The 26,960-nt window shown below is 39.2% G+C and overlaps 2 protein-coding genes across 3 annotated transcripts in view; both read left to right on the top strand.

Moving 5' to 3' along the window:
* LOC131697586 (sodium/potassium/calcium exchanger 4-like) overlaps positions 1–5,632 on the top strand; it is a 57,353-nt gene extending 51,721 nt beyond the window's left edge. For both annotated transcript variants that reach the window (XM_058987541.1, XM_058987542.1), the window contains exon 17: positions 181–5,632. In XM_058987541.1, the coding sequence (XP_058843524.1) occupies positions 181–333 (153 nt within the window). In that variant the 3' untranslated portion in view covers positions 334–5,632. The remainder of the gene's footprint in view (positions 1–180) is intronic.
* Positions 5,633–11,099: 5,467 nt separating this feature from the next.
* LOC117422281 (ras and Rab interactor 3-like) overlaps positions 11,100–26,960 on the top strand; it is a 41,169-nt gene continuing 25,308 nt past the window's right edge. Inside the window, exons 1-2 of the mRNA XM_034927853.2 lie at positions 11,100–11,679; positions 26,514–26,694. Of these exons, the coding sequence (XP_034783744.2) occupies positions 11,630–11,679; positions 26,514–26,694 (231 nt within the window). The 5' untranslated portion in view covers positions 11,100–11,629. The remainder of the gene's footprint in view (positions 11,680–26,513; positions 26,695–26,960) is intronic.

Genomic DNA, 26,960 nt, shown 5'->3' with positions numbered 1-26,960 from the left:
GTGTGTCCTAATAATATCTACACCTAACCATATTTAAGCATCTAAACCAGTTTTCACTGGAACTGGGGTTTTAATCAGACTCCCGGTTCAGAAGCATCGATTCCTCCAAACCTGATCGGGTTTGACATGTAAACATTTTTGTTTTCAAATAAGTAATGTGCTTCTCTGTTTCACTGGCAGGTAATGGCTGTGCATATTAACAAGTGGAAGCTGGACAAAAAGCTGGGGGTGTACGTGCTGGTTCTATACGCCGTATTCCTGTGCTTCTCCGTCATGATAGAGTTCAACGTGTTCACCTTCGTCAACCTGCCAATGTGCCGAGAGGACATTTAACCAGCCAGTCCCAGGGGGAGGAGATAGGAGAGGGGGAGGGTTGAACTTTATTAAGAGGCTTTTCATGGCCTTGTATTGTTTCACTTTTTCTACATTCCATCTATCGCAGTGCAGCTTGTTGCGTTGTTCATAAGCTGCCAGTGTGAAGCCATGTGTAAACAGGGGCAGCATGTTGTTTTTTCTTTTCCTCTGTCAAGAGGCAGATTTGAGTTGGATTTGTCCTGCCTTCCTCTTATGAAGAACAGAGTCTGATACGTTTTTATCAGGCAGGCAACTACGGAAGAGCAGAAGTTCACATTTCTTTTTTCAGCACTACTTTTTTCTCCCTTCTTTCGCTCCCTCCCTTTTTACACATGTCCGGGCAACTGTGAAATCACTGGTTTTGTACATCAATGTTTTCTCATTTGGTGCCCATGAAGAGACGGTTTCATTTTTCTTCGAAACCTTCATTCTTTCTAATTTGGAATGCGAGTAATTTTCTCAGCGTCAAGGAGCCATGCAGCATGAAATATTTCCAATTACAGCTTTTTCTACTGCTATCAGCAGACGGTGGTGATTTTTTTGTTTTTTGTATGCCTTGAAGTGCTTAGGCTGTATACATTCTGTCAAGCAGTGAAAGGGAACTTGATAGTTCTTCTGAATGACGGAACAGATTAGTAAAATGACCTAAAAAAAGGTGAGGTATCCAAGTTTATAATGTGCCATTCCACATAGGATTTGTGGATACAGTACCTAGCAACATATTTTGATAGATTTATAGATTTAAAAATCTATAAATGCTCACCTAAACGTTACAAGTAAAGCAGGAATCAAAAATCAAAAAGACCATATCCTTTATTTCTTTATTTTAATCTGGCAGTCAGACTGAGGACTCTGGAGAGGAGACACGCACACAAGAACATTTGAACACTTGCTTATGGAAAGGGAGGCAGCTTGTTATTTTCTTTAATACTCCAAAGACAAACAACTGGATACATTGTGAGCTTCCCTTTGGTGAATGCTATAAGAGATTCAAAATGACCTCCCAGGATGCACCATGTTTAATTCTGAGGGTGCACCACAAGGATACCTAGGAGACAACACCACACTGACTAAGCTTGGGGGGGGGGGGGGGGGTTGTAAAAGTTTGTAATTAACAATTACTCCTAATGGTACTATTTTATTTTTATTTTATTTATTTATTTCAACTAGACAAAATGTCCAGTGCACATAAGACAACACTTCTCTCAGACTTTACATAGTGAGGAAAAACATTTAACTGGTTGAAAAATTGTCTCTTTATCCAAGTTTTCTGTTTTGTGGTGCCATTTCCAGTTGGTAGCTTTCAGATCAAATCCCTGGCATGCTGAGTTGGAGAGTGCTGTATTGGCCTCCCACTTCATTTTATTTCTACCATGCCCATTGCAGTGCTGCTGGCAGCTATACACATCTTCAGAAAATCTGGAGAAACTTTCAGCCAATATACAAGGTAAAGCAAAAGTTGCTAGGCACTTTGAAATAAGGCTTAGGCTTTTACCTCTCCTGGTATATACAAATATATATTGTGTATGTCAATTAAATTGTATGTTCCTGCAGCTGTTTTGAAATGTATGCAAGTCATCTATAATATCTGGACCAAAGGCCTTGGGAGATACCTCAGTTTTGAGAAACTTCTAAAATTAGAACAGCATTCCCAGCCTCTTAACAATGTTTTCTGTGTAGGTTGCCAAACAGCAGTGGATTGGTGACCAGGGTCTAAGTAAAACCAAGCTTTGGGTATGAAAGGGAGGATGTAGTTACCAGATCTTTAAATACATTATGAACTAAGCTGTATATGAAAACCCATTATTGTAAGATTTTTTTTTTATCCTGAATGCTGCCAAATGCTGTGTACAGTATCAACTTTTTACGTTGTGTTCTGGCATGAATTCGATCATTTGTTATTGACAGGGTTGTTCTTTGAAATTCAGCACAAAATAAGCTGTGTAGAATTTGTTTTTGTATGTATTTGTTTTTTACTTTTGATTCTGACAGTAGATCTAGGCCTCTGATATGTCACAAATGTAATTTGCTATTAAGTTTTAATGAAAGTGTCATTCTATAGATATAACAAATATGAAATTAGAAGCAATGGCTCATTAGTAAACCTGCTTGGGAATGTGTTTCCTGTGTAGATGTAATAAGTAAATTATTACCATATCCACACTTCAAGGCTCAGAGCTAGCTTGCCGAATCTCAGATGTGTTTTAAAATGTGTTGCTTAACAAACTGAAAGCTCTGAGGAAAACAAAGTCTGCAATGTAATCTTGGAGGTGCGTCACCTTACAAGGCTGAATCACTGCCTTGTCATGTCGTCCTAATGCTTTAATTGGTTCCATTGGTGTTGGACTATCCTCGATTCACCGCATTCTGCATGTTCGCTTTTATTCTGCAGCTTTTAATTTCATAGATTGATAACCTAAATGGTGTAGAGTTTGGTCTTTTAACATCTGGAGATTTGAAGAGAGATCCTCCTACAGAACCATTGCCATTGAAGACTATTTGGGACAATATTGGGGCAGGCACTGGCAGAAAACCAAGAAAATAACAGGTTGTAATGCAATGCTGCTGATGGACTCTATCAAAAGTACAGAGTCTGCTATTTATCTCCTTTTTTTTTTTTCTTGTCCCCTGCTGTGTACGGCCTCCAGAAATTCTGCTGCTGGCTTGAACCCTGTGACCATCATAAAATAGTCATTTGAAAGACTACATCATGTTACCCCATAGAATCTGCTGCAATAGAGACCAACGCCACAAAAGAACATATATTGCAACTGCAGCAGTTTTATTTTGGTTTCACAAGTTGGTAAAGGGCATAGTTACAGTTTTCTTCCTGAAAATGCCAAAAGCAAACTATATTAGTGAAAGGGAGAGCACAGCTCTGTGAGGAAATTAAAAGGCAATGATGAAAGCACTTAACCCAAAACGTTTGTTTACTCTAATGAATTGTGGTGTTTTTTTTTTTTTTTCTTGCCTCATTAGAATGCAATCAGTTGCTGACAGGAACAGTTGATGAAAAGATTCTAACTTTCTATCCTCTGTGTCAAGCAAAACATGTTTATAATGTGGAAGTCACTGCACCCTAACCCAAACCACTCGGCACAGCAGAGACCAAGCTCTCCTGCTGATTTCTGGTGCTTCTTGCTGATACCAGTTAACTTCAGACACCGGCAGCTATTGTTTAAACTGGAGATATCTTTTAAAGTTGTACTGGTTTAAAAAAACAATTGGTACCAGAAAGCTGTAAGATAACCGAAACACTATGAGCAGGTCAAGCAGTATGGACTGGTTTCTCGGGATGGTATAGTGCATACTGGATCCATTCTCGTCACAATGACTTGCATGTCTTTCCAATGATATAACTAGTTTCTGGTGTAACCCTGATTTTGAGTTCTCATATTAACTTCAAGACGCTTAATCAGTATTCTAGGTGTCAAACAAAAAAAAAATCTTGTTTTGTTATGTCTGTAGGAGGAAAGGGTGAAGCCATGGTTCTACTGCAAACACCATGGTATAAATGGGGGGAAATGCAATGTAGAACCAGAGAAATTCATGACCCAATTGACATTTTATTGGCAAACTTCATTCAGTAATGAACCAAAATGATTCCGAAAGAGCCAGCAAGATTATGAGAAACCAGGAATCCAATTCATTCAGAGGTGGGGAAAGTGGTATGCTGTATTGTCTTGTAAACTCGGAGGATAGTGAATCACGAAAGCAGTTGAGGTTTCTGATTGTTTGCCTGTTTCTACCTTTTTTATTCTGTATTTTTGCAAGATATTTGTAATTCTCTCTCTCGCTCTCTCCTGTACAGTCAGAATGGGTTCTAGAAATCACAACCCAAGACTGCAATGCTATTTGGATATGAAAATACTCTCTGCACTCTCTTTGGAGGAGGTCAGTGATCACCACATGCAGTAGGCAGATATTTTCTATTTGGGTGGATACAATGAAGTAGACTATTTTTTGGCTCTGTTAAGCTGTCCTATTAACAATGGACATACATTTCTAATTATTATGAATATAGTAAATTATTTATAATGAATACAGACAGACTTGTATAAATTGTGTGGCTTTGGTTAAAATGGCCCAACTCTGCTGTTATTTGTGGAATAATTCTGACTGTATTCATCAGGCATTATTGATACATAGTGTGGACAGTGAATTTGTGATACTATATTAAAGGTTAGTCATAACATTTGTAACTTTTTTATGAAATGTTTTTAGTGTTTCTCAAAAGCAAAGGGTAACTATAAAGCAACATTGTAAATAGGCTTTTAAATTAAAGAAATGCCTGTAGGAGGGGAAAAATACTATTTTATACAGTACTGTATTACCGTACAGCCAAAAATACTATACTAATTAAAATATATATGTATACAGTAAGAATACTGGCAATACTGTAGTATACTACTGTATAGTGAATGCTGTGGGTGTATTTTACAGGGTCTTTCTTGGGATGTAAACACACATAGAAAATCTTTACAATGGCACTTTAGAAGCTAAAAGCTTCGTTTTACCTCAGTAAAAGTCTTAATAAGAACACTAGAAGAACATAGTATTCCCTTTTTCACAAAACGCATGTGTGGTCACTCTCCAGTGCCCAGAAGAAACAAATCAATGGTTATGTTCTTGATTTCTATGTTTAAAGAAACCTTCTGTAAATTTACACAATGTAAATTTCAGAGGATATTTATTACAAAGGTAAGTACATACCTGTTTATTAATATACAGCTTTTAAAATTAATCAGGCTACAACAATGATGATACAAAAAGAGATTAGTTCTATATTAGCTTATATGGGAAAAGTATGTAAAAATATCATTGAGAATCAAATTAAATGTAAATAAATCTGTTGTTTCAAAGCAATGTTGTGAAATGGAATTGATGTGGCCCCCCGCATCGCCAAGCACACGCTTTCCAAAACCCAGTAAAAAAAAAAAAAAAAAAAAAGCTGGCTGTACAATAGACAGGTTTGTAATTTATGAGAATAAATGTGACCTAATGCACTGTGAATGCAATGTGATTTGAGGTCATGTGTAAAATAATAATGGAAAAAAGATAATATTGAAAAACCGAATGTAAGTGAAAACAGAGATCTATGTATTATATGAATGTATTGTCTTGCCATCAACAGTAGTGTCAGATCAATGTAAAGCAATAAACAGAAGAAAGAAACATGGCAAAATGAAATTCTTGTGCATTGTTAAATGAAACCTTGAAATTTAAAAAGAAATGTTCTGTAACATAACCAATTAATGAATAAACTTTATAAAACATTGTACTGTGTGTTCTTTAGTAATAAAAGGAACTAGTTTTGGCCTGAAGTCTTTGTCAAGCTTATTACATGTAATCTTGTTTCTCTGCTGTAGTTTATTTTGTTCCCCTCCCCCCTCAATCCCTGGTACAGGAACCCTGGAGGAGTGTAGTGTCCCCTCTTACCTGCAGGGGTCAGTATTATCCATAACTGCAGTGCATGACACGACAACACTACTGGGGTGAGAACAGAACAGGAAATCGGGTATTTATAATATCTTGCTAAGTAATTCAAATCATCTAACAGGGATAAGAATAGCAAGCCATATAGTAAGGGGCAGCAACGGTCTTACCAAAACATCACCAATATGCTATGTGTCCTACATAACACCTACTAAAATGTCCTTAATCTCATTCTGTGACAAAGTGTAGTAAACCAGATGAGTTTGACTCCAGTTTAACTGTATTATCACTGCAACTAAGCTCTCACCAAGCAGCAGTGTGCTCATGCAGTCTCTAAATAAAACAAGCTTCTGTCTACCCTAACTGATCTCAAACTGAATTTCAATGGGATAATCTATCTATGCTGTTTATCCCTTGCAGAGTCAATGTTAAAGCCAGGATGCGTAGCCATGTTTTAAGTACTGAGCTATAAATAAATATTAGGCCTGAATTTCCCTTTTAACACAGAAATCTTATCTAATAAAGATTACATTTCTAATATTTTGAGATACCAATGCCCTCTTAATTCATGTTTATGAACTATTGTAACTTCTCCCATTGATCCCAAATGGTGAATCCAATGTGGGCGCCAAAAATCATTTGATATAAATCCTGAAAGTTCTCCAGAAATGTCAGTTTTTTCAATCCAGCCATGAGCCAAAAACATCCTTATTAACAACACAGGGAGTGCTGTGGACTACTAATAGCATTACAAAGTGTAACGAAGCATGGGCAATCGCAGAGAAATGTGGTAAATGCATTGGCAATGAAACTGAAACTGATTCCATTTTCTCTTCCTTTAATTTTGTAACCATTTATTTGTTTGATTCTTCTAGAAGTATACCATCCAAGCCCTACCTAGCACTAGTTAATGTTATGATCTACGCATTATGACCTGTACCATGACGGACTCTGTTCTCCGGGCTAGTTGTTCTTTAAAGAATAATGTGGTTTTTTTAAGTCTGTTTTGATGGATTAGATGGTCTGTGTGCATGACTTGTTGGAGAAGGCAGCGGCAGCCTAGAACATTTCCTGCCCGTTTTTAGATACATTTGAATTTATTTACTGTTAAATAAAAATAAGTAATATATTATGGCTTCTTCAATACCATGCTGCATTTGTGTGGCATGCTAACAGCATTCTGATCACACGCAGTAGTAGAGCTTCATGGAGAGCATTTTCTTCTTTTCAAGCAGTTGGAATTGGTTTAACAGTCTGAGGTTTTCCTGTTGATCCAGAAACAGCTGTTGCTGCTGACCGGTGCAGCCTGCCTGCCTGCCTCTCATCAATGCAGTCGTCTCCTCGAGTTCAAAGATTCGGGGGAGGTGGTTTTACAAAGCAGTTGTTGGTGTTTACCCCAATATGAGTGTCTCTAACAAGCTTTATGCTCAGTTACACACTGCTGTCTTTGGGTTCTGACATTCCGGAAGGTCATACAAGAATCTTTCTCTCTCCTGTTTTTTTGTGAATGGAAACGTAGCCTGAAAAAGGCAGTCACACAAAACTGGGAATCGAAACCAGTACTTCCTTGTATCCTACTTACTGCACAGTGTTCTTGGTGATTTAAATTGAGTTTCAATTATATATAAAAAAGAAGTAACATTGAATTGTTTATCTTACAGAGATGGGAAAGTTTTAAAGTTTTTTTTTTGTTCTGCCTATAGTAAAATAGGGAATGGTTAATTTTTTTAGAACCCTTTTAGAGATTTTGTTTTCCACTGGAATACATTGTTATGAGTTGGCAGTAGCAATCCTGCTCTTGCTGGGGGTCACAGGAGGGAATGCATTGGCTTTTGCACTCCCATCAGTTGGGGAGGAAAAGGGGCTGGGGGTAGGTCGCTCAACTCAGAGTCCAGCTAGTCATTTCACTTGAGTTTTTCATTTTATACCAAATGAATGTGAATTTTACTGTAATGTGAGACAGCTTTATAAATGTTTACTATTTAGCATTTTAAATTTGCAAAGTGATCTTTGTTATTATTATTTGTTTATTTAGCAGACGCCTTTATCCAAGGCGACTTACAGAGACTAGGGTGTGTGAACTATGCATCGGCTGCAGAGTCACTTACAACTACATCTCACCCGAAAGACAGAGCACAAGGAGGTTAAGTGATTTGCTTAGGGTCACACAATGAGTCAGTGGCTGAGGTGGGATTTGAACTGGGGATCTCCTGGTTATAAGCCCTTTTCTTTAACCACTGGACCACACAGCCTGGTAGAGAAAGGGTTAGGGTTAGGTTTTGAATCACACTTCTACATAAATTATAATTCTAAAAAAAGTCCTATACAGAACTATACTTAATCTGGACACAATTCATTTGCTCATCACCTTTTTAGGGACAAATGGGCTGTACCAAATTATTTTATACATTTTACATTACTCTTCATCCAAGTGGTGGGGGGGGGGAGGTTGGTGGAGGGAGTATTTTCTGAATTTACAGTACTGTAATTCATTTTCAGAAGAATTAATCTACTGTACATTCCTTTTGTATTTCAACCTCATTTTACTTTGCCATTATTGCAATATCATATTAATATTCACATTTTTTTTTTTTAACTAACAGCGTGAATTCAGAATTGGTACATTTTTTTTTTTAAATTATACCAAAAATGTTCTGTGTTAGTTTTGACGACCCTGTTGTGACTGAGTGTAATGCCTTGTCTTTTCCCTTCCTTGTTTCTCCCACGCTACACCGCTGCTCCACTTCCTCCACTGGCTCTCTATCGCTGTTCGCATCCAATTCAAAACTGTTGTACTCGCCTATTGCTTTCTCGACCTTTCTGCTCCTTCCTATCTCCAGACTATGTTCTCCCTACACCTCCTCCGTGCCTCCAGAGTCCGTGAAATGACCTACCCACGGATGTACTCCTTCATGGACTTCACTCGTATAAGCAAATATTTTTTATAGTTAACTGCTCTTAGTCGAACTCGCTCTTAAATGTAATTATTTACTGTGTTCTTTGCTTTGCTCTTTATTTGAAGTTGATCTTATGTTCTACTGATTTTATTATACTTAACTGCTCTTAACTATAATGTGATATTCTGCACTGTGATATATTGTAAGGTGATACTTTGTATTTTGATATTTTGTAATAATGAAGTCTCCCTGGATAAGGGCATCTGCTAAGAAATAATAATAATAATAATAGTGTGTGTGTGTGTTGAGTTTGCATTGCTGCTGCTTTTCCATACTTTTACCATATCGTACACAACAGTACATTAAGGGCAGGGTTAACTTGCTCAGCAAAGTTGTCTTTGCAGACATTCAATCAAGTCTCCAACATCTGGCTATCGGTCCTTAGATGAATTGCAGATCATCCAGAATTAATCACTAAGGAGTGGCTTTCACTTCACTTCAGTCTGGGTTTAATTTCAGTTACTTAGGTTTGGGAATGTAAATGTTTATTTAAAGGAAATGAACAGGCTTTGGTATGAAATGTAAACACCGCTACGGGAGCTCATGCAGCTGTTTGCTTTATTCCGTCATATAAAGATGTCATCCTGAATGGAACCTGCTCTACTCTACATCAAAGCATCCTTGTTTAATGAATAGGTGAACTCCTTGTCTCTTTCAGTCTAGCCGAGTTACTTCTGAAGGCACATATGTGTCATTTAAGAGCCAATAACTTGGTTGTATATCATATTAAACACTATTTAAGCATTCATTGCAGAGAGTCAGTAAGAGAATGAAACAGAAAATATATGTTTTAATTTGAAAAACTAAGATAAAGAAATGTGTGTTGAGCAAAATAAAAATGTTGATAACAGAGCAATAGCTGACATGAAACAAGAGGCCTGCACTAACGATGGTAGGCTGAAAAAGGCCTAGATCTGAGTAAACTACTTTTTTCAAATACATATTTTAAATAGTTTTCAGTGTTTTACAGATTAAAGTTTCGAACAATCAATGACATCTACTTGTGAAAGTTTGTAAAAATTACAAATTTGACATAAATAAATGTCAGTTTCACCTTTTCATCTTGGAGAGAATTGTCCGTTGATGTTCCTCATATTTTTGTGAATGTCCCTTAGGAACCTTATATTAACACATGTGGAATACATCCTTAAATTGTACAAACTTCTTTTTTTTTTTTTTTTTTTTTTTACTTGCTATGCCAATACATACAGTGCACATTTTAAGCAGGAAGGAATTGATGTTTGTAACAGTGACACAAAGCCTACTGAAGTTGACATAAACAAGTAAAGTGTAAACTAACTCATCTCTGTTTAATTTATATTAAGGAAGAAGGCAGTCATAACTGATTTTGCACTGCTACTCTACCCAGATGCAGCAGATATGAAGATGTCACTGATGAATGAACACACTCGCTGCAGCACAGCAGAGGCTATGGGAGCTGTTACTGCAGTGTGTGTGATGCGCTTCAGTGAAAGACTAAAATACTTCACACTGTGTAAATCTAACAACTTCTGTTCACAAATGAAAGTGCTTGGCAAAAATAGAATGGATGCAAACTGATTAGTAAACACACTTGTTTTTTTGACAATTTAACTGCTTTGATTTTAATATTATGTAAAAAAAATAAATAAATAAAAGGCTTTTGTATTAAATTTGACCCTCATTTGAATATCTTTTTTTTGTTGGCACTGGTAACAACTTATGAAAAAGCCAACACTCAAATCGAAGGATCATGACATCTTTATATTTAATCACATGTAGGGTGCAATGGTAGGACCGAACCCAAATTCTTATGCAGCTTCATTACAGACTGAAATTGTCATTACTCGGGTGCACCTGAAATGTACTAGCGTGTGCTGGTTCTGTTTGATTTAAAGAAATAAATGGGCATTGTATCCTGTCTTCCGTCTACACTAAAGCATTGAATATTTTTTCAAACATACCTAACAAATTAATATCCTGATGCATAGGAAGAAAGTCACAATATTTACACTATATATATATATATATATATATATATATATATATATATATATATATATATATATAATTATGCACAGTAGAGTTAGTGAAAACCATACGATGAGCTCTTTGTGTGGACACATCTGCTCATCACTAACTTACCGGTATACAAAGGTAAATTGTGTTTGTTTACTGTCATGCTGATCGTGCGGTGTTGAGTTGAGGGGATACGTCTTATGATAGAGTGTTTTTTGCGTGTGACCTCTCCCATGTGTATAACGCGTATAACACCAACACTCCTCGGCCCAACTGGTTTTACAGGTATTTAGTTTCAGAGAGAAGGGGGGGGGGGCGAGGGGAGGAAACAGTGGGGAGGTTTACGGCTGTGCAGGCCAGTCACAGCTGCAACAGAAAGTCTAACCTCAGTGCTGACTAGCAGGTTTAAAAAACAAACAAAAAACTTTGCCTCAAGTCTGTTTGAGTAGGTCACAAGCCAGATTGGTCTTGTGTTCTCGGACTGTGAAAGTAAACTGTCTTTTCTCATGGCAATCAGCACCACCCTGGCTACCAATAATAACCACCTCTGGAGACAAACATTTTCCAGGCAAGCTTGCGTTAAAGGCTGAAGAGAAAGCCTTGGAGAGAGAGGGAGGCAGGCTGACCCTTGAGCACAGCCTCTTCCTGAAATCCCCGTCCACACAAATGCAGGAAGTTCAGAGAAACAAGACCACATTGCTGACTTTCCTGTACAATCGACGCAGCTGCTGTTGCTTCAACCACGACAGCACTTGAAGGGTGCCAACAGGAAGAAAATAGTTGTGGGTCCTTGCTAAAAGGCAGGGTGAAGATGGGGGCCCTTTGTCTGGTGCACAGCATGCAAGATTTAAGGCGTTGAAAAACATTTGGAGCGCCTGTGCCACATGATGATAAAAACATCTGCACTCACTTTGGAAAGCGGACTCCCTCCAGGGTATGTAAACTTCTGTGTTGAGCAGTCTGTTTAAGCGAGTACAAGAGCTTTCCACTAAGATGGCTTACAGAGAAAATGGCTTGCTGTATCATTATTCTATATATATATATATATATATATATATATATATATATATATATATATATATATATATATATATATAATGTGTGTGTGTGTATGTATGTATGTATGTATGTATGTATATGCATGCAACTCTTATACCGTAATTCTTTAGATGCCTATCTGGAAAAATAATAGTAGGGGGTGGCTTTTGTACTTTTCCCCCCTTGTTTAAAAAGGCTGTTTAATAATAATAATAATAATAATCAATGTAGTATCATAAAGTACATACTATAGGAATCCTTATATTGACATTTGCCGTTTCTACTTTGAAAGTACAGTGTGGTATTTGTGAAACTTGGAAAAGCAACAACAGTCTAAGTGTCCCTACACTTTTAAGCCGTCAGATTTGATACTAGGGCAACTTGAATGTAACTGAATCAGTGCTTCCCCTCCCGATAGTCACTTATGTGCTATCCAAGTTTCCTCTAGTTCCCCAACGTTTGAGGTGCATTTCTTTAAGCTCCAATTACACTTTGCATAAGTCATTAGTTCAAGTTTTTGGTAGACCATTTTTTCATAATTTTGAGAAATGGCGCACTATGGCAAAAGTAAACCTGTGACTTTTTCAGTATGTAAAGGGTTTTACAGCAGGCATCTGCATCTATTTTACTTATTTGTACTTTGCTGCTTGTTAATTAAAAATTAATTTAGAGGTAGGCCTATTTTTAGTCCGTGATATATAATATTCTGTTCTTTAAACATCCAATCTAACGATATGTACAACAAAAATGTAATCAAAATAAAAAAAAAGTTAATTATTTGACAAATGTTTAGACTATAAGGGCTTTTCGATATCTTCAATTCAATTAAAACATTGATAAAGATGTTGGTCCTTCGATTTCTACAGAATTTATGTTCTTTTTCTCGTTAAAACGGGAGAGCTGAAAGTTTCCCTGTGAAATAAAAAATCACCAAGGGCCTTATCACCACAAAGCATTTAGCTCAGGTTTACACAAGTGTTTTCTTAAAAGAAAACAAAACGTTGATTGTTCAAAAGCAAAAAGCCCAGGATTTAAATTATAGTTATTGTTATTGTTTTGTGTTATTTTTGTAACATAGCTGTTTTTTTTGTTTTTGTTTTGTTTTTTTTACCAAAATGGTGCAGAACTTAGAACTGGGTTAAATACTTTTGCATATGTTTCCTGTCCTTCAGACAAAATGAGATGCCAAGGCGCCACCCACCCTTCTCCCTACGCTTGTTTCTCACCGTTATGCCGCCCTGCGAGTCAAAAGGCATGCGCAAGCAACTATTTTCAGCCATGTTTGCAGTATTTTAAATTACTCTTTTAAGCAGTGCAGTGTTTTATCTGTGGTCAGTTGTGCATGCTTGTGTGATAGTTTGCTCTTTACAACATAAATGTTAGGAGCTGTGAGGTCCTTCTATTCCATTCAGGCTTCCTCTATAAAAATCCTCCTTCCCGACCCAACTGTATGCTTTATGTATCAAAGACAGTGAGTTACTATGTTTCAATGCAGCTTGATTTCCATTCAATACTAGTGCTCGGTTTAAAGTATTTATTCCTAGCTAACATATCCAGGTCTACCCAGCTAACTGTCTTGCACGAATAAAGTAGATCTAAGTGCCTAATTTTTTTTTACCTAAAATATTGCTCAAATGAAAACTGTCATTTATTTCAAGTGAGAAATGTAGCTACTGAACATAGTAACTGTATATAAGTCTGTAAATTACAGTTCATTTTAATTTAAAGGAGGATTGAGATGTCTAGAAGGTTGGGTAAATTCCCCAATTTCATTCAACCATGGCATTTCCTGTTTGAATGCAGACTGTTTAAAATGTTCAAGTTAATTAGTCGTCATTTGCAAGATCTTTTTTATCTTCTAAATGTTAATTGACGAAAAATCTCCCCAGCGAGTTTACTTCTAAGAATGTTCACATTGTTTATGGCAAAGAAGAATGTTCAGTTTTAGAATGCTTTTTAGAAAATAATCTTTCTTAATTGCTTTGCATTATTATTTATTATTATTATTTGTTTATTTAGCAGACGCCTTTATCCAAGGCGACTTATAGAGACTAGGGTGTGTGAACTACGCATTAGCTGCAGAGTCACTTAAAACTATGTCTCACCCGAAAGACGAAGCACAAGGAGGTTAAGTGACTTGCTGAGGGTCACACAATGAGTCAGTGGCTGAGGTTGGATTTGAACCGGGGACCTCCTGGTTACAAGCCCTTTTCTTTAACCACTGGACCACATAGCCTCATGTGTGTGTGCCAGTAGATTACCGTATTTCTGAGTATAACGCAGACCTTTTACAGAATCTCATTGTATTACAGTATATCAAGGCTCGAAGATAACATATATTTGTTAGCATTTTGCTACCCAAAACTCTTAATTTGCTACTATTTTTTTATGCAGTAGCATTTTTCTGATACCTTATGCTGCAGTTTATATAACCGACTCTGAGTGAACACATACATAATTACCAGTATTAGTTTTTTAAACACGTACATTAGCTTTCATAAAGCAGGAAACCATTGCTAACAGAGCTTCCTGATTTGTCAATGACTGAGGATTGTACTGCCCCATGTAGATACGTGCGAGACCCACAGTGCAAATCGTATTGGACAGTGGAGTACAAATACTGTCACAAATCACAACGTGGATACAATTTCAAGGTATGAAGTTTATTTTATAGACCAAAAGTACAATTAAATAACTGTTAAAACATTGTGATTTGTTTTAAGGTATCAGGCAATGACCTAACAGGATATTACGTTTATTTAGTGTCTATAAAATGCTAATTTAGTCTGTCATTGAGAACGTTGGCTCAGGTTTTGTTATATTTTAAACCCTGGTTTCAACCACGCTAAAAATGAACACATAATAGGTAGATAATTATTAGTTTATCAAAATTCTGACTAGGAAAAAAAACCAAAAAAAAAAAAAAAAAAACAGGAGCAAATAGCTAGCTATCATGTTACCGTGATCCAAATGGCGGCTTTTTTGTTTTATCAGTACGAATAAGACAAAATACAATCTTGAGTTGCATTAATTTATCTATCTGTTTTCCTTTTAGAATAGATTACACCGTGTAACAATTTTTTTTGTTCCTGGGTAGTAAGTGTTATTTCCTAATTGCTTATGCCTCAAAAGTATAGAAAATGGCTATTATTCCCAACAAACTTTGCTTTTGTGACCATGACAGTGATATTTTGAAATTTACCTATTTTCCAGAACATTCCAGATAGATTCAGTGCTGAGTAAACTTGGAGTAACTTCTAGAACTTTCTAGAACTTTCCAGTAATATAAATAGTAGTATAAATACAGGGGCCTTAAGCCCACCAGTTCAGTTTAGTTCCAGCTGCCTAAGTGGATACATATCTGCATTTTTCTGAGATGGCATCAAGAGGCTGCAAGCATCCGGCAGACGCATTTTGAGACTTCAAAATGGTGGCATTCCTGATGGGTCTCCAAGGCGGTTTTACCAAGTTTCCCTGCTATCTTTGCCTTTGGGACAGCAGGGACACCAAGGCGCACTACCACAGGCGGGACTGGCCACAGCGGACTGAGTTCTCTGTGGGGAGGAACAATGTCAAGTGGGAGCCACTGGTGGGCCCCCGGAAGGTGCTGATGCCACCACTGCACATCAAATTGGGCCTTATGAAACAATTTGTCAGAGCTCTAGATAAGGAGTCGGCAGCCTTCAAGTACCTTCAAGACTTCTTCTCTAAGCTGTCTGAGGCAAAGGGCAAAGCCGGTGTCTTCGTCGGACAACAGATAAAGAAGATCCTGGAGTGCAATGAATTCCCCAAGAAGCTCACTAGTAAGGAGAAAGCGGCTTGGAACAGCTTTGTCGCAGTGGTTCGGGGCTTCCTGGGCAATCACAAGGCCGAAAACTATGTGGAGCTGGTTGAGACTCTGGTGAAGAACTACGGCACAATGGGCAGTAGGATGTCCCTCAAAGTCCATATCCTTGATGCTCATCTTGATAAATTCAAGGAGAACATGGGAGCGTACTCGGAGGAGCAAGGCGAGCGCTTCCACCAGGATATACTGGACTTTGAATGCCGCTACCAAGGACAGTATAACGAGAACATGATGGGAGACTACATGTGGGGGCTGATTCGTGAAAGTGATTTACAGTATAATTGTAAATCTCGAAAAACTACTCACTTCTAAATCTTTTGTAGTCATTTTTGTATTACTTTAGTATAAATACATGTTAATTTGGATTCATGTGTTGTTTTTTTCTGACTTTATGTGAACGAAAAGACACAAATTCGCCCGTTTTCTCATTGGAAATAGGTAAATTTCAAAATATCACTGTCCTGGTCACAAAAGCAAAGTTTGTGGGGAATAATAGCCATTTTCTATACTTTTGAGGCATAAGCATTTAGGAAATAACACTTACTACCCAGGAACAAAAATTGTGTTACATAGTGTTATCACTACCTTGCGTACTTCTCCTGTTTAACTAGTGAAACGTGTGCTTTTTAACTTTATCTGGGGAGTATTTATAACGGCGTGTTCGCTTACTACAGATGTTTTGTTCTCTTGCTGCAGGAGAAGCTGCTGTTCAGTGTATTTTGCAGGCTGCACGAAGCTGCGTTGGGTATTGTTAATCCCCAGCAGTTTACAATGTGCTTTCTTATGAATTTTTAAAAATCTTTTTTTAACCATCATTTGTTCCTGACGAAAACCCTGAACATTATTGTTTCATTGAAATTGTAGGTTAGTTACTTTTTTGTAGAGTTTCTAACATACAGTCTATTGCTTTCCCAGTAGGCCTTTTGGATTTTAGTCATTGTCATCTAGCAAAGGTTTTCTTTAAAAAATAAAAAATAATAATTTATATATATATATATATATATATATATATATATATATATATATATATATATATATATATATTGCACCGTCAAACTGTAACTTACACACATGAAACTTTAAACTAATTAGCTTTCATTTTCAAAACAGCTCGGTTGTGGTTGTAACCTTATAATTTCTAAGATAATACAATGCAGGATTCAACAATAATGTGGCACACGCTACTTTAAAAATCATTTTATAGGTGTGTATGATTTGTTAGTTACCGAAATCTCAGTCAAAAACTGAAGACCGATAGGGTAATTTCGTACCACTTAATTTGCACCAATGAAACGTAACCTGGTTAACCGTACTGATGGCATATCAGATGCTTAGATGACAGATGTGGTTGCATTCTTGTAGAATTTAAGGATAAAATAAAATACATTTCGACAAGCAATTGTTCCATTACTTAGTTGAGCACAAGGTGGTTTCTACGGAAGCGTCCTAGTGCCAAGGAAAAAAAAAAATGAAAAAAAAATCTCCTAGCTAGGAGAAAAAAAGTCCTAGCTAGGAGATAAAAAGTCCTATGTAGGAGGGATGGGGTAAAAGCCGGGCCAGAACCCTCTTTTTATCACCAAAAACCTCCCGGAACACGAGGTTCCGAAGCTGCACAGAGTATGAAAATGATACACACAATACAACTAATTGAGGACCTCATAACACTATTGAGAAAACCCACCGAACCGACCTTTAACTGCTCATTCCAGGTAATAAAACAGTGTATTTATTTTGTTTGTATATGATCCTCTCTCTCTCTCTCTCTCTCTCTCTCTCTCTCTCTCTCTCTCTCTCTCTCTCTCTCTCTCTCTCTCTCTCTCTCTCTCTCTCTCTCTCTCTCTCTCTCGCGCTGAGGATTGTGGGATTGTGGGAGGAGCTTGCGGAGAGGCGGTAGCGTTTGAACGCTGGTGCGGTAGGAGAGTGTTTTCGCTACTATATTTTTTGCAAATTTATATATTTAATTGTTAATTGTTTAGTTCGTTTATATATCTTTGTTTCGTTGCTTTGTTTGTACTTTCCCGTGTATAGAGTAGTGTGTGTGTGTGTGTGTGTGTAGGTCCCGTTATGGGATCTCACTCTGGAGGGCTGGGGGCTCTCAGCCGCCGACACGGGGTCAGCTGCTTGCCCGATGCCGGCGTGTCGGTGGAGGAGTGCCTGCTGGCAGTGGGAGAGGTGGTCGGGTGTGACAATATAATATCGGCATCCCGGATGAATAAAAGGTTTGTCGTGTTTTTAAAAGAGGTATCGCTGGTCAATCAGCTAGTGGAGGAAGGTTTTTCAGTGAAAGGAGATTTTATTCAAGTATCCCCCTTAGTAACCCCTGTTACCAAGGTAATCATGTCTAATGTGCCGCCGTTTTTAAAAAACGAGACCTTGGCAAATGAACTTGCCCGATATGGCAAACTGGTGTCCCCAATTAAAAATATACCATTAGGGTGCAGAAATACAAGTGTTAAGCACGTCCTGTCTTTTCGGAGACAGGCGTTTTTGCTGCTGAATAACCCGGGGGATGTGATTGATGTTGCTTGGAGCTTCAGTGTGGAAGGGACGGGCTGCGTAGTGTTTGTCAGCTCGGATACAATGCGGTGTTTTAACTGTGGGGAACAGGGACACCAGAGGAGAGCCTGCCCGAGAAAAAACAAAAATGAGGAAAGGCAGGAGCAGGGTACTGATGGCAGGGAGGAGGCTGGGGATGTTGGGGGTGAGCGGGAGGATGAGGCTGCTCCCCCATCGCAGCGCCAGCCGGAGTCTGCAGAGACCAGAGAGCCGCCGATCGGGATGAAGCCGCCCACACCACAGCCGAGGCTGAAGAGACTCAGCCACGGTCCGGCACAAAATAAAACTACCGAAAATGATGAGGGTTTTGTGATGGTAGCTAAAAAAAGACTTAAAAAACAAAAAAACAAAGAAGTTGCAGATCTGCCTAACAGTGAGCGGGGGACGGAGCAGAGCCCCGAGCCTGTGCTGGAGGGGAGCCTGCAGTCTCAGGCAGGGGGGTCTGTCCCTCCTGATATGGAGGGAGAGGGGAGCAGCACGGCGACGGGCTTACAACCCGGCGCGGTGCAGCGCTCTTCTCTCTCTGAACCCCAGCAAGCGGAGGCAGAGGCAGCGGTGACGGCTGTGGCTGTGCTGGGAGGAGGAGAGGAGAGCGGCGCGGGGGAGCTGGCAGCCGTGGACGGCGGAGCAGACAGCGAGGACGGAGCAGAGGAAATGGAGGGGGAGCTCTCTGACTCCTCGCTTATCTCTGACATCCCCGATAGCCAACCCGTTAACAGGGGGAAAAAAATCTATACCCTAGATGAATTTAAACAGTTTATGGAGAGTACAAAAGGGAAAAGGGGGGTTGAAATTGAAAACTTCTTCCCAGATCTGCGATTATTCCTCCACTCAGCACACATCGTCACACGAAAGGCAACATTAGAGGAGTTCGACCAGCAAAAAAGGTACCGTCTTAAAAAATATGTTCAAATAATTAAGAAAAAGATCGCTAATGTTGCCAAACAATAATTTTAAAAATGGATACTTCTTTTAAGAATTTTTTTATTGTTGCTTGTTTTACTCTGTCAGTTTTATTTTTTTTAGCCGCTATGGAAAAGTGCGTTTTTATTTCTTTTAACGTGAATGGCTGCAGACAGTCTTTTAAAAGAGCGCAGCTGTGTGAGTTTTTAGAGCAGAAGCGGGCGGGGGTCACTCTGCTGCAGGAGACGCACTCAGACAGGGAGAATGAGGCGGCGTGGCTGGCAGAGTGGAGGGGGCCGTGTGTGCTGAGCCACGGCTCAAGCACCAGTGCAGGAGTGGCAATTTTATTTAAGCCCAGCCTAGGAGCAACAATTTTAGAAATTGAAGAAATTGAAAAGGGGAGGTTATTAAAAGTGAGAGCAAGGTTGGGTGGTACTGTATTTGTTTTTATTAATATTTATGCACCAAATAAAGGAAGGGAACGCATTTTAATTTTTAATAAATTAAAGCAAGCTCTTTTAAATATTGATAATGATGATGTGGTGGTGGTGGGAGGAGATTTTAACTGCACTATTGATTTTACAATGGATAGAAATAATGAGGAACCCAATCCCCAATCCTCAAGTGAATTAGCTGCAGTTTTTCAGTTCAGTGGCCTGGTTGATGTCTGGAGGTGTCTGCACCCCAATGCAAGACAGTACACCTGGTCTCATTGTCGCGCACAACAAATATATAGAGCCAGGTTAGACCGCTTCTACACAACACACACTCATTTGAATAAATTCATTAAAGCCAATATCATCCCCAGTAGCCTCTCTGACCACCACTGCCTGTTAGTTACAGTAATACTCACCACTGACTCTCACAGCACCTCCTACTGGCATTTTAATTTAAAGCTATTACAGGACACACTTTTTGTAAAACAATTTAATGATTTTTGGAACATTTGGAAAAAAGAAAAAACAAATTATAAAAATATTAGGCAGTGGTGGGACATTGGCAAAACGCAGATTAAAATCTTTTGCCAGCAGTACACACTCAATTCAACCGGGTCACTGAACGCAGCAGTGAGAGAGCTGGAGTTGAAAATTCTCCAGTTAGAGAGCAGCCTGGACACAGATCACCAGGAGCAGACCCTGCAAACGCTGAGGGAGCAGAAACACATGCTGGGCAGCCTGCTGAAGGAAAGAGTGAAGGGGGCGCTGGTGCGCTCTCGCTTCATGGGGCTTAAAGACATGGACACCCCCTCCAGTTTCTTTTTTGGCTTGGAGAGGAGGAGAGCAGACAGCCGGAAGATGCACTGCGTCCGGACGCCTTGCGGCAGGGAGCTGTACAGCCGGGAGGAGATCAGCAGGGAGGCAGTAAAATTCTATTCTGAACTATACAGCAAAGAGCCTTGTGAGCAGAAGGATACAGACCTGCTGCTCCAGGATTTGCCCACCCTGAGCGAGGAAGAACAGAACCAATTAGACAAGCCACTAACATACCAGGAGCTGACCACTGCTGTTACACAGCTTTCAAATGGAAAAGCTCCTGGCATTGATGGACTGCCCACTGAATTTTTTAAAAGTTTCTGGACTGTGATTGGTGAGGACTTTTTGCAGGTGCTGGGAGAGAGCCTCCGAGATAAAGAACTGCCCCTCAGCTGCAGGCGGGCAGTAATCACACTACTGCCCAAGAAAGGAGACCTGTGTTTACTCAAAAACTGGAGACCTGTTTCGCTTTTATGTTCTGATTTTAAAATTATTTCAAAATGTCTGGCCAATAGACTAAAAATGTGTATAGGAGCTGTAATACACACGGACCAAACTTACTGCATACCGGGACGTTCCATTTTTGATAATTTGTTTTTAATTCGAGACTTTTTATCAATGGCTAAGACATGTGATTTGAATGTTGGGCTGGTTTCTTTAGATCAGGAGAAAGCGTTTGACAGGGTCGACCACACATACCTTTTTAAAACCCTGGAAGCCTTCGGGTTTGGCCCTGTTTTTATTTCTTATATCCAGCTTTTATATTGGAATGTTTTTAGCATTTTAAAGATTAACAATGGGCTGAGTCAGCCCTTCCCAGTGTGCAGGGGTATTAGGCAGGGCTGCTCCCTGTCTGGAATGCTTTATTCACTGGCCATAGAGCCCCTGCTGCACCTGCTGAGGGGCCGGCTGGTTGGCTGGGCAGTGCCCTCCTCACCCTCCTCTGTCGCAGTGAAGGTGTCCGCTTATGCAGACGATGTGAACGTGTTTGTGTGCAGTGACGGAGACATCAAGGCACTACAGCAGAGCCTGCACACATTCCAAGGAGCCTCTACAGCAAGAGTTAACTGGGCAAAGTGTGACACCTTCCTGTCAGGCAGTTGGCATGATTGCACCCCCCCTGTCCTGCCTGAGGCGCTGAGATGGGACAGGACAGGTATAAAAGTGCTGGGGGTGTTTTTTGGAGTGGAGATATACATGCAGAAAAATTGGGAGGGCCTAGTGGACAGGGTGAGGGGGCGGCTGCAGAGATGGAGGGGACTGCTGGCCCAGCTGTCCTTTAGGGGAAGGGTCCTGGTGATTAATAATCTGGTGGCCTCCATGCTGTGGCACAGGCTGGTGTGTCTGGACCCTCCCCGGGGCATGGTGCAGGAGATCCAAAGAATACTGCTGGAGTTTTTCTGGAGCGGGAGACATTGGCTGAGGCCAGCGGTCCTGTATCTCCCCACTGATGAAGGGGGGCAGGGGTTGGTCTGCATTGCCAGCAGGGTGGCAGCCTTCAGACTGCAGGCGGTTCAGAGGCTCCTGTACGCTGGGGAGGAGGCTCATTGGAAGAGGCTAGCTTGTTTTTTCCTCAGCAGAGTAGGGGGGCTGGGGATAGACAAACACCTGTTTTTAATTGAGAGTGCCAGACTAGCTAAAGTAGGTCTCTCTTCTTTTTACTTGAGTGCTTTAGATGCCTGGAGGGCAGTGAGGGTGGCGAGAGATGAGGGGTCCCTGACAGGCAGGGTCCTGTTGGAGGAGCCCCTATTTTTCAATCCGCTCTTCCCTGTACGTTTCTTTCAGTCAATGACGCTCTGTGCCAGCTTTGTGAGGGCAGGAGTGACCAGGCTGAGACATCTTATCAACTTTGAGCTCTCCTGCTGGCTGACTGCTACACAGCTGGCTGGGCGGCTGGGCTGGCACTCTGAGAGACTGGCAGAGAAAATGGTCAGTGAACTGAGAAGTTGTCTTTCCCCCAAGCTCAGGGAGGCTGTGAGAGAGGAGATGTCCAGCGGCACAGGGCAGAGACAAGACTTCATCTTTCCAGGGCTGCTAGTGTGTCCAGCAGTAGGTGAAGGAGAGGAGGGTGTAGGAAACGAGGGAATGTTATTAAACCTAGACACAGTTAAAGATCTAACTCTTCATACAGCAGAGAGTAAGAAGATCTACCAAATTTGTGTGAAGGCATCACATTCCCACCAGTTGAGGGGGTTGGTGGATTCAAGGTGGAGGGCATGTCTGGAGGTAAAGGAGGGGTGCAGGCCAGTATGGAGGGTTCTGTATAAACTGCCCCTCACCAAGAGAGCGGGGGACCTGCAGTGGAGGATCCTGCACTGTATTGTGTCCACCGGCAGGTTTCTCCATAGAGTTGATGCTAGCATTAGCTCAGAGTGCTGTTTCTGCTCTGCAGAGGAAACAGTGTTTCACATGTATAGTGAGTGTGTCAGGCTAGGACCACTCTTCCATCTCCTACAGGAGCTCCTGCAGGGCCTAGGCGAGGAGTTCACAAAAGAGCTTTTTATCTTTGGGGTTCCCTACAGTTTTAAAAAGAGAAACAGGTGTGTTTTAATTAATTTTATAATGGGTCAGGCAAAATTGGCCATTTTAAAATCCAGAAAGAACAGTATCTCTGGCGCCGGGCTGACTGATGTTGTGTTGCAGTTCAGGGTTTTGGTGGTCAGCCGGATAAGAGTGGATTTTGAATTTTTTAAACTAAATAATAACCCGGAGGACTTCCAGGAGAGGTGGTGTGTGGGAGACGCCTTGTGTGCTGTGAGTGAGGAGGGGGAGCTCCAGTTTTTGTTCTAGTTTTAATTTTATTTTTTATTGTTTTACAGTGTTTTTATTAATTTTGGCTTTAATCTGTTTTTAACAGAAAGAAAACACTGTGGTTTTTTTAATTGATTTTTTATGATCCTTTTATTTTGATAAAATCTATTTTTAAGGAGAACATGATGTATTTTAGGATTTTTTAATATTGCTAATTCTTAATTTTGTTATGTTTTACCTTTATTGAGTTTTAATGGATTTTATTTGGAATGTTAAATAAAGGATCTTAAAAGTCTCTCTCTCTCTCTCTGTTTAGAATTGCTGGTAGCCCCTAACTGTAACAGTTATATGTGATTAAAAAATAAAAATAACACGTATATATAGCTGCAACAGTAAAACAACATTTATTTTTTGCACAATTTTTTTGTTCTTCTTACTTACAATGATTAAAAAAAAGTATTTAAATGTATTTAACATATTCATATATGTACATAGGCTATATTTGATACAAAATAGATACAATGCAATTCAGTGCAAAGGCAAGCAAACACACTATCTTACAATTAGGTAGTTTACAACATGTAAGGAAAAACGAGCAAACAAAGCAAAACAGTTTAGATTTTAATATTATGCAGGGTGACTTCAAATACAGAAACCTTGATGCATTCTCCATTTTCTTCTTCAAAAAAATTAATTCGTTTTTACATTGTGTGTCATATGCATAAATAAATAAATAAAATAAACAGGATAAACAAACTAACATGTACGAGAGAGAAATTAAACAATGTATTCTTGCTCTAAATGAGTTGCTGCTATATTAAACTATGTAACATTGTAATGCCTGAGAAAGCACGACTGAACCCTTGAAACAATGTATCGAATTGAAGTATTTGGCTGAAACGCTGTAACTAACAGATAGCACTAGTTTGTGCAATATGAGAATTAAAATGAAATTGTGTTTTAAATAAATTTGACTATTTTACATCCTTGGCATTTTTATTGTGTGTTTGTGTTGTACTTGGTCAAGACCTTATCCTCTGGCCCAAATGAAAGAACCTGGTGCTAACAACCTCAAATCTTTAACTTAATCAGATGAGAGAGAGAGAGAGAGAGAGAGAGAGAGAGAGGAGAGTGAGAGAGAGAGAGAGAGAGAGAGAGAGAGAGAGAGAGAGAGAGAGAGAGAGAGAGAGAGAGAGAGAGAGAGAGAGAGAGAGAGAGAGAGAGAGAGAGAGAGAGAGAGAGAGAGAGAGAGAGAGAGAGAGAAGGAAGATCATATACAAGCAAAATAAATACACTGTTTTATTTCTCTTGCTGCAGGAGAAGCTGCTGTTCAGTGTATTTTGCAGGCTGCACGAAGCTGCGTTGGGTATTGTTAATCCCCAGCGGTTTACAGTGTGCTTTCTTATGAATTTTTTAAAATCTTTTTTAACCATCATTTGTTCCTGATGAAAACCTTGAATATGATTGTTTCATTGTAATTGTAGCAAAGTAACTTTTGTAGAGTTACTAACATACAGTCTATTGCTTTCCCAGTAGGCTTTTTGGATTTTAGTCATTGTCACCTAACAAAAGTTTTCTGTGAAAAAATTATATAATAGATAGATAGATAAATAAATAGATAGGTTATATATATATATATATATATATATATATATATATATATATATATATATATATATATATTCAGTGTTTCAAAGCTTGTGGTAAGTATACAGAATGCTGATACAATACCAATGATGAACAAATCCACTTTCCCTACACCCACTATTGCTTTTAGGAACCTTGTTGGAAAGTGGATTAATTCAGTACAGTATGTCTAGATTATTGCTTGTATCAATTTAAATGAGTTCTTATTAAGCACTGATATCCGAAGCAGCAGTCTTTACCTGTATATAATAGATGTAGCTTGAAACGTTGCAAGAAAAATTTGCCTTGGGTTTTATGGGCTGTAGTCCTGTGCTTCAATTACCTATACTGGCATTCAACATCTTCTCATTGTATTGTAACACTTCAAGGCCAGGAGGTAACTGCAAAGCCAGGGCAATCAGTAGACTGACTACATTTTTACACAAGTATAGAAATATTTTGCTGATAATCAATTCACAGTGTTAAGTGGTTTTAAGATAATTTATAGCATGATAATATCAGTTTGTACTGAAATCGGATAATAATGAGAAATAACCGCTGCTAGATAAGGCAGCAATGTGTTTAAAACTGTCATATTTAAAGTTTTAGTACACCATAAAGGAACCAGTATAAGGAATAAGGTCAAGGCAGTGGTCATTATTCATTTGTAGTTGGTCCATTTCATGAAAATGGTAAGTTTGTTATCAATATAATGACATGCAGAAGATTTTCTAATGACTAATTTGAATATAAAAAATCATTTGGCTTGACAATAGTGTAATATAGATGACTTAACCGAATTGTTTTTATTGAATAGCCATAGCAGTGTGTATAAAATCTGAGTACATTTTTCTTTCATATAATGTTAATATTTTTTATTAAGTTATCACAATGGCCCCAAATTTTCAGTCAAGCAAAACGTACAGTAATACTGCAATAAGTTTAGTTTCAAATATTTTATATTGTGTAACATGATTTCTGAATAGACTTGTTATTTCAGCATGTCAGGAAACAGAGCCAGTGCCAGATCATCTATTAATAGTGCAGTGACAAATCTTTGATATGAATATTTACCACAGAGTCCCCACATGTCTCTAACATGCTCACTGTACTTCAAGCTTATCGTGTTATCTGCACACTCCATCAAAGCAGTGTTTCTTAGTTAGGTTTGCAGCAGTTTGCTGTGAACAACATTGGGGCCTATCTATTTGCTTGGTTGTATACATTTGTCTTTGCATTGGTCCCCAATACTACAAAGCTGATATTACATAACACCCTACAGTGGTTACAAGAAACACACCTCTTGCCTTTGCTGTATCCTGTATTGTCCGCATTGCAGCAATATATGCTGTTCCCACAATCCAGATCGTTTTCATATTTGTATTCACACATCATGCGTCATAGATCCTGGGGAATACATTTACTCGGGGGCGTTTACTAGGAAAAAGAGAAATTCCATTATAAATGTAACAGGGTAAATTAATTATTTACATGTGGCAATGCGGACCAGCCAGGTCTCCTGTAACAATTTTCTGTTACCACTATACGCCGCAATCAGATCACCATTGGACTGTTGCAGGAAGGAAAATTATCTAAATGCACAAAAAAAGAAATAGTATTTTTCCTGCCATTCCACAAATATTACAACTGCACTATACACTTTGTAAATGAAACAAGGTTAGGGTTATGCCGTCTGTCATCCTTTCAGGAATTGCTCATACTATTGCACTACTGCCATGAGCACAGTACGATTGCACAACAGATCATAAAACATTTCCTTTTGTTTTTCTCCAGGACAGCCCCAGAAGACTATGACCAGGGTAGCCAGGCCTGTGAACCTTCATCTCCCAGGAATCAGCTTCTCATGCCTGGAATCAGCATCTTGGAGAAACTCATCAAGACCTGCCCCGTGTGGCTTCAGCTGGGCATCAGTCCTGAGAGAGCCACCGAGATCTTGCAGCGAGAGGCAGCCGGGGTGAGTGCAAGCATAGGACAGCCTGACAAAACACACCTCCTCCTCCTCCTCCTACTCCTCCTCCCTCAGACACGATCACCTCTTCACTTCCCCATAGGAGTCTGAAAGGGACAGGGATAACACTTTCCTTGTCCTTGAAAAAATATATATTTTGAAAGAAAGCACTTGAAAGTACACAGGGTTCTTGGAACAGGCCTGTGTTCTGCAATACCTTTACTGTGGTATTGTCATGACCTTCTGTCCTAATAACATAATGCATGAACTGT

The sequence above is a fragment of the Acipenser ruthenus genome, chromosome 15, assembly GCF_902713425.1.
Source record: "Acipenser ruthenus chromosome 15, fAciRut3.2 maternal haplotype, whole genome shotgun sequence".
NCBI lineage: Eukaryota > Metazoa > Chordata > Actinopteri > Acipenseriformes > Acipenseridae > Acipenser > Acipenser ruthenus.
This window is presented reverse-complemented; position numbering and strand designations above follow the sequence as displayed.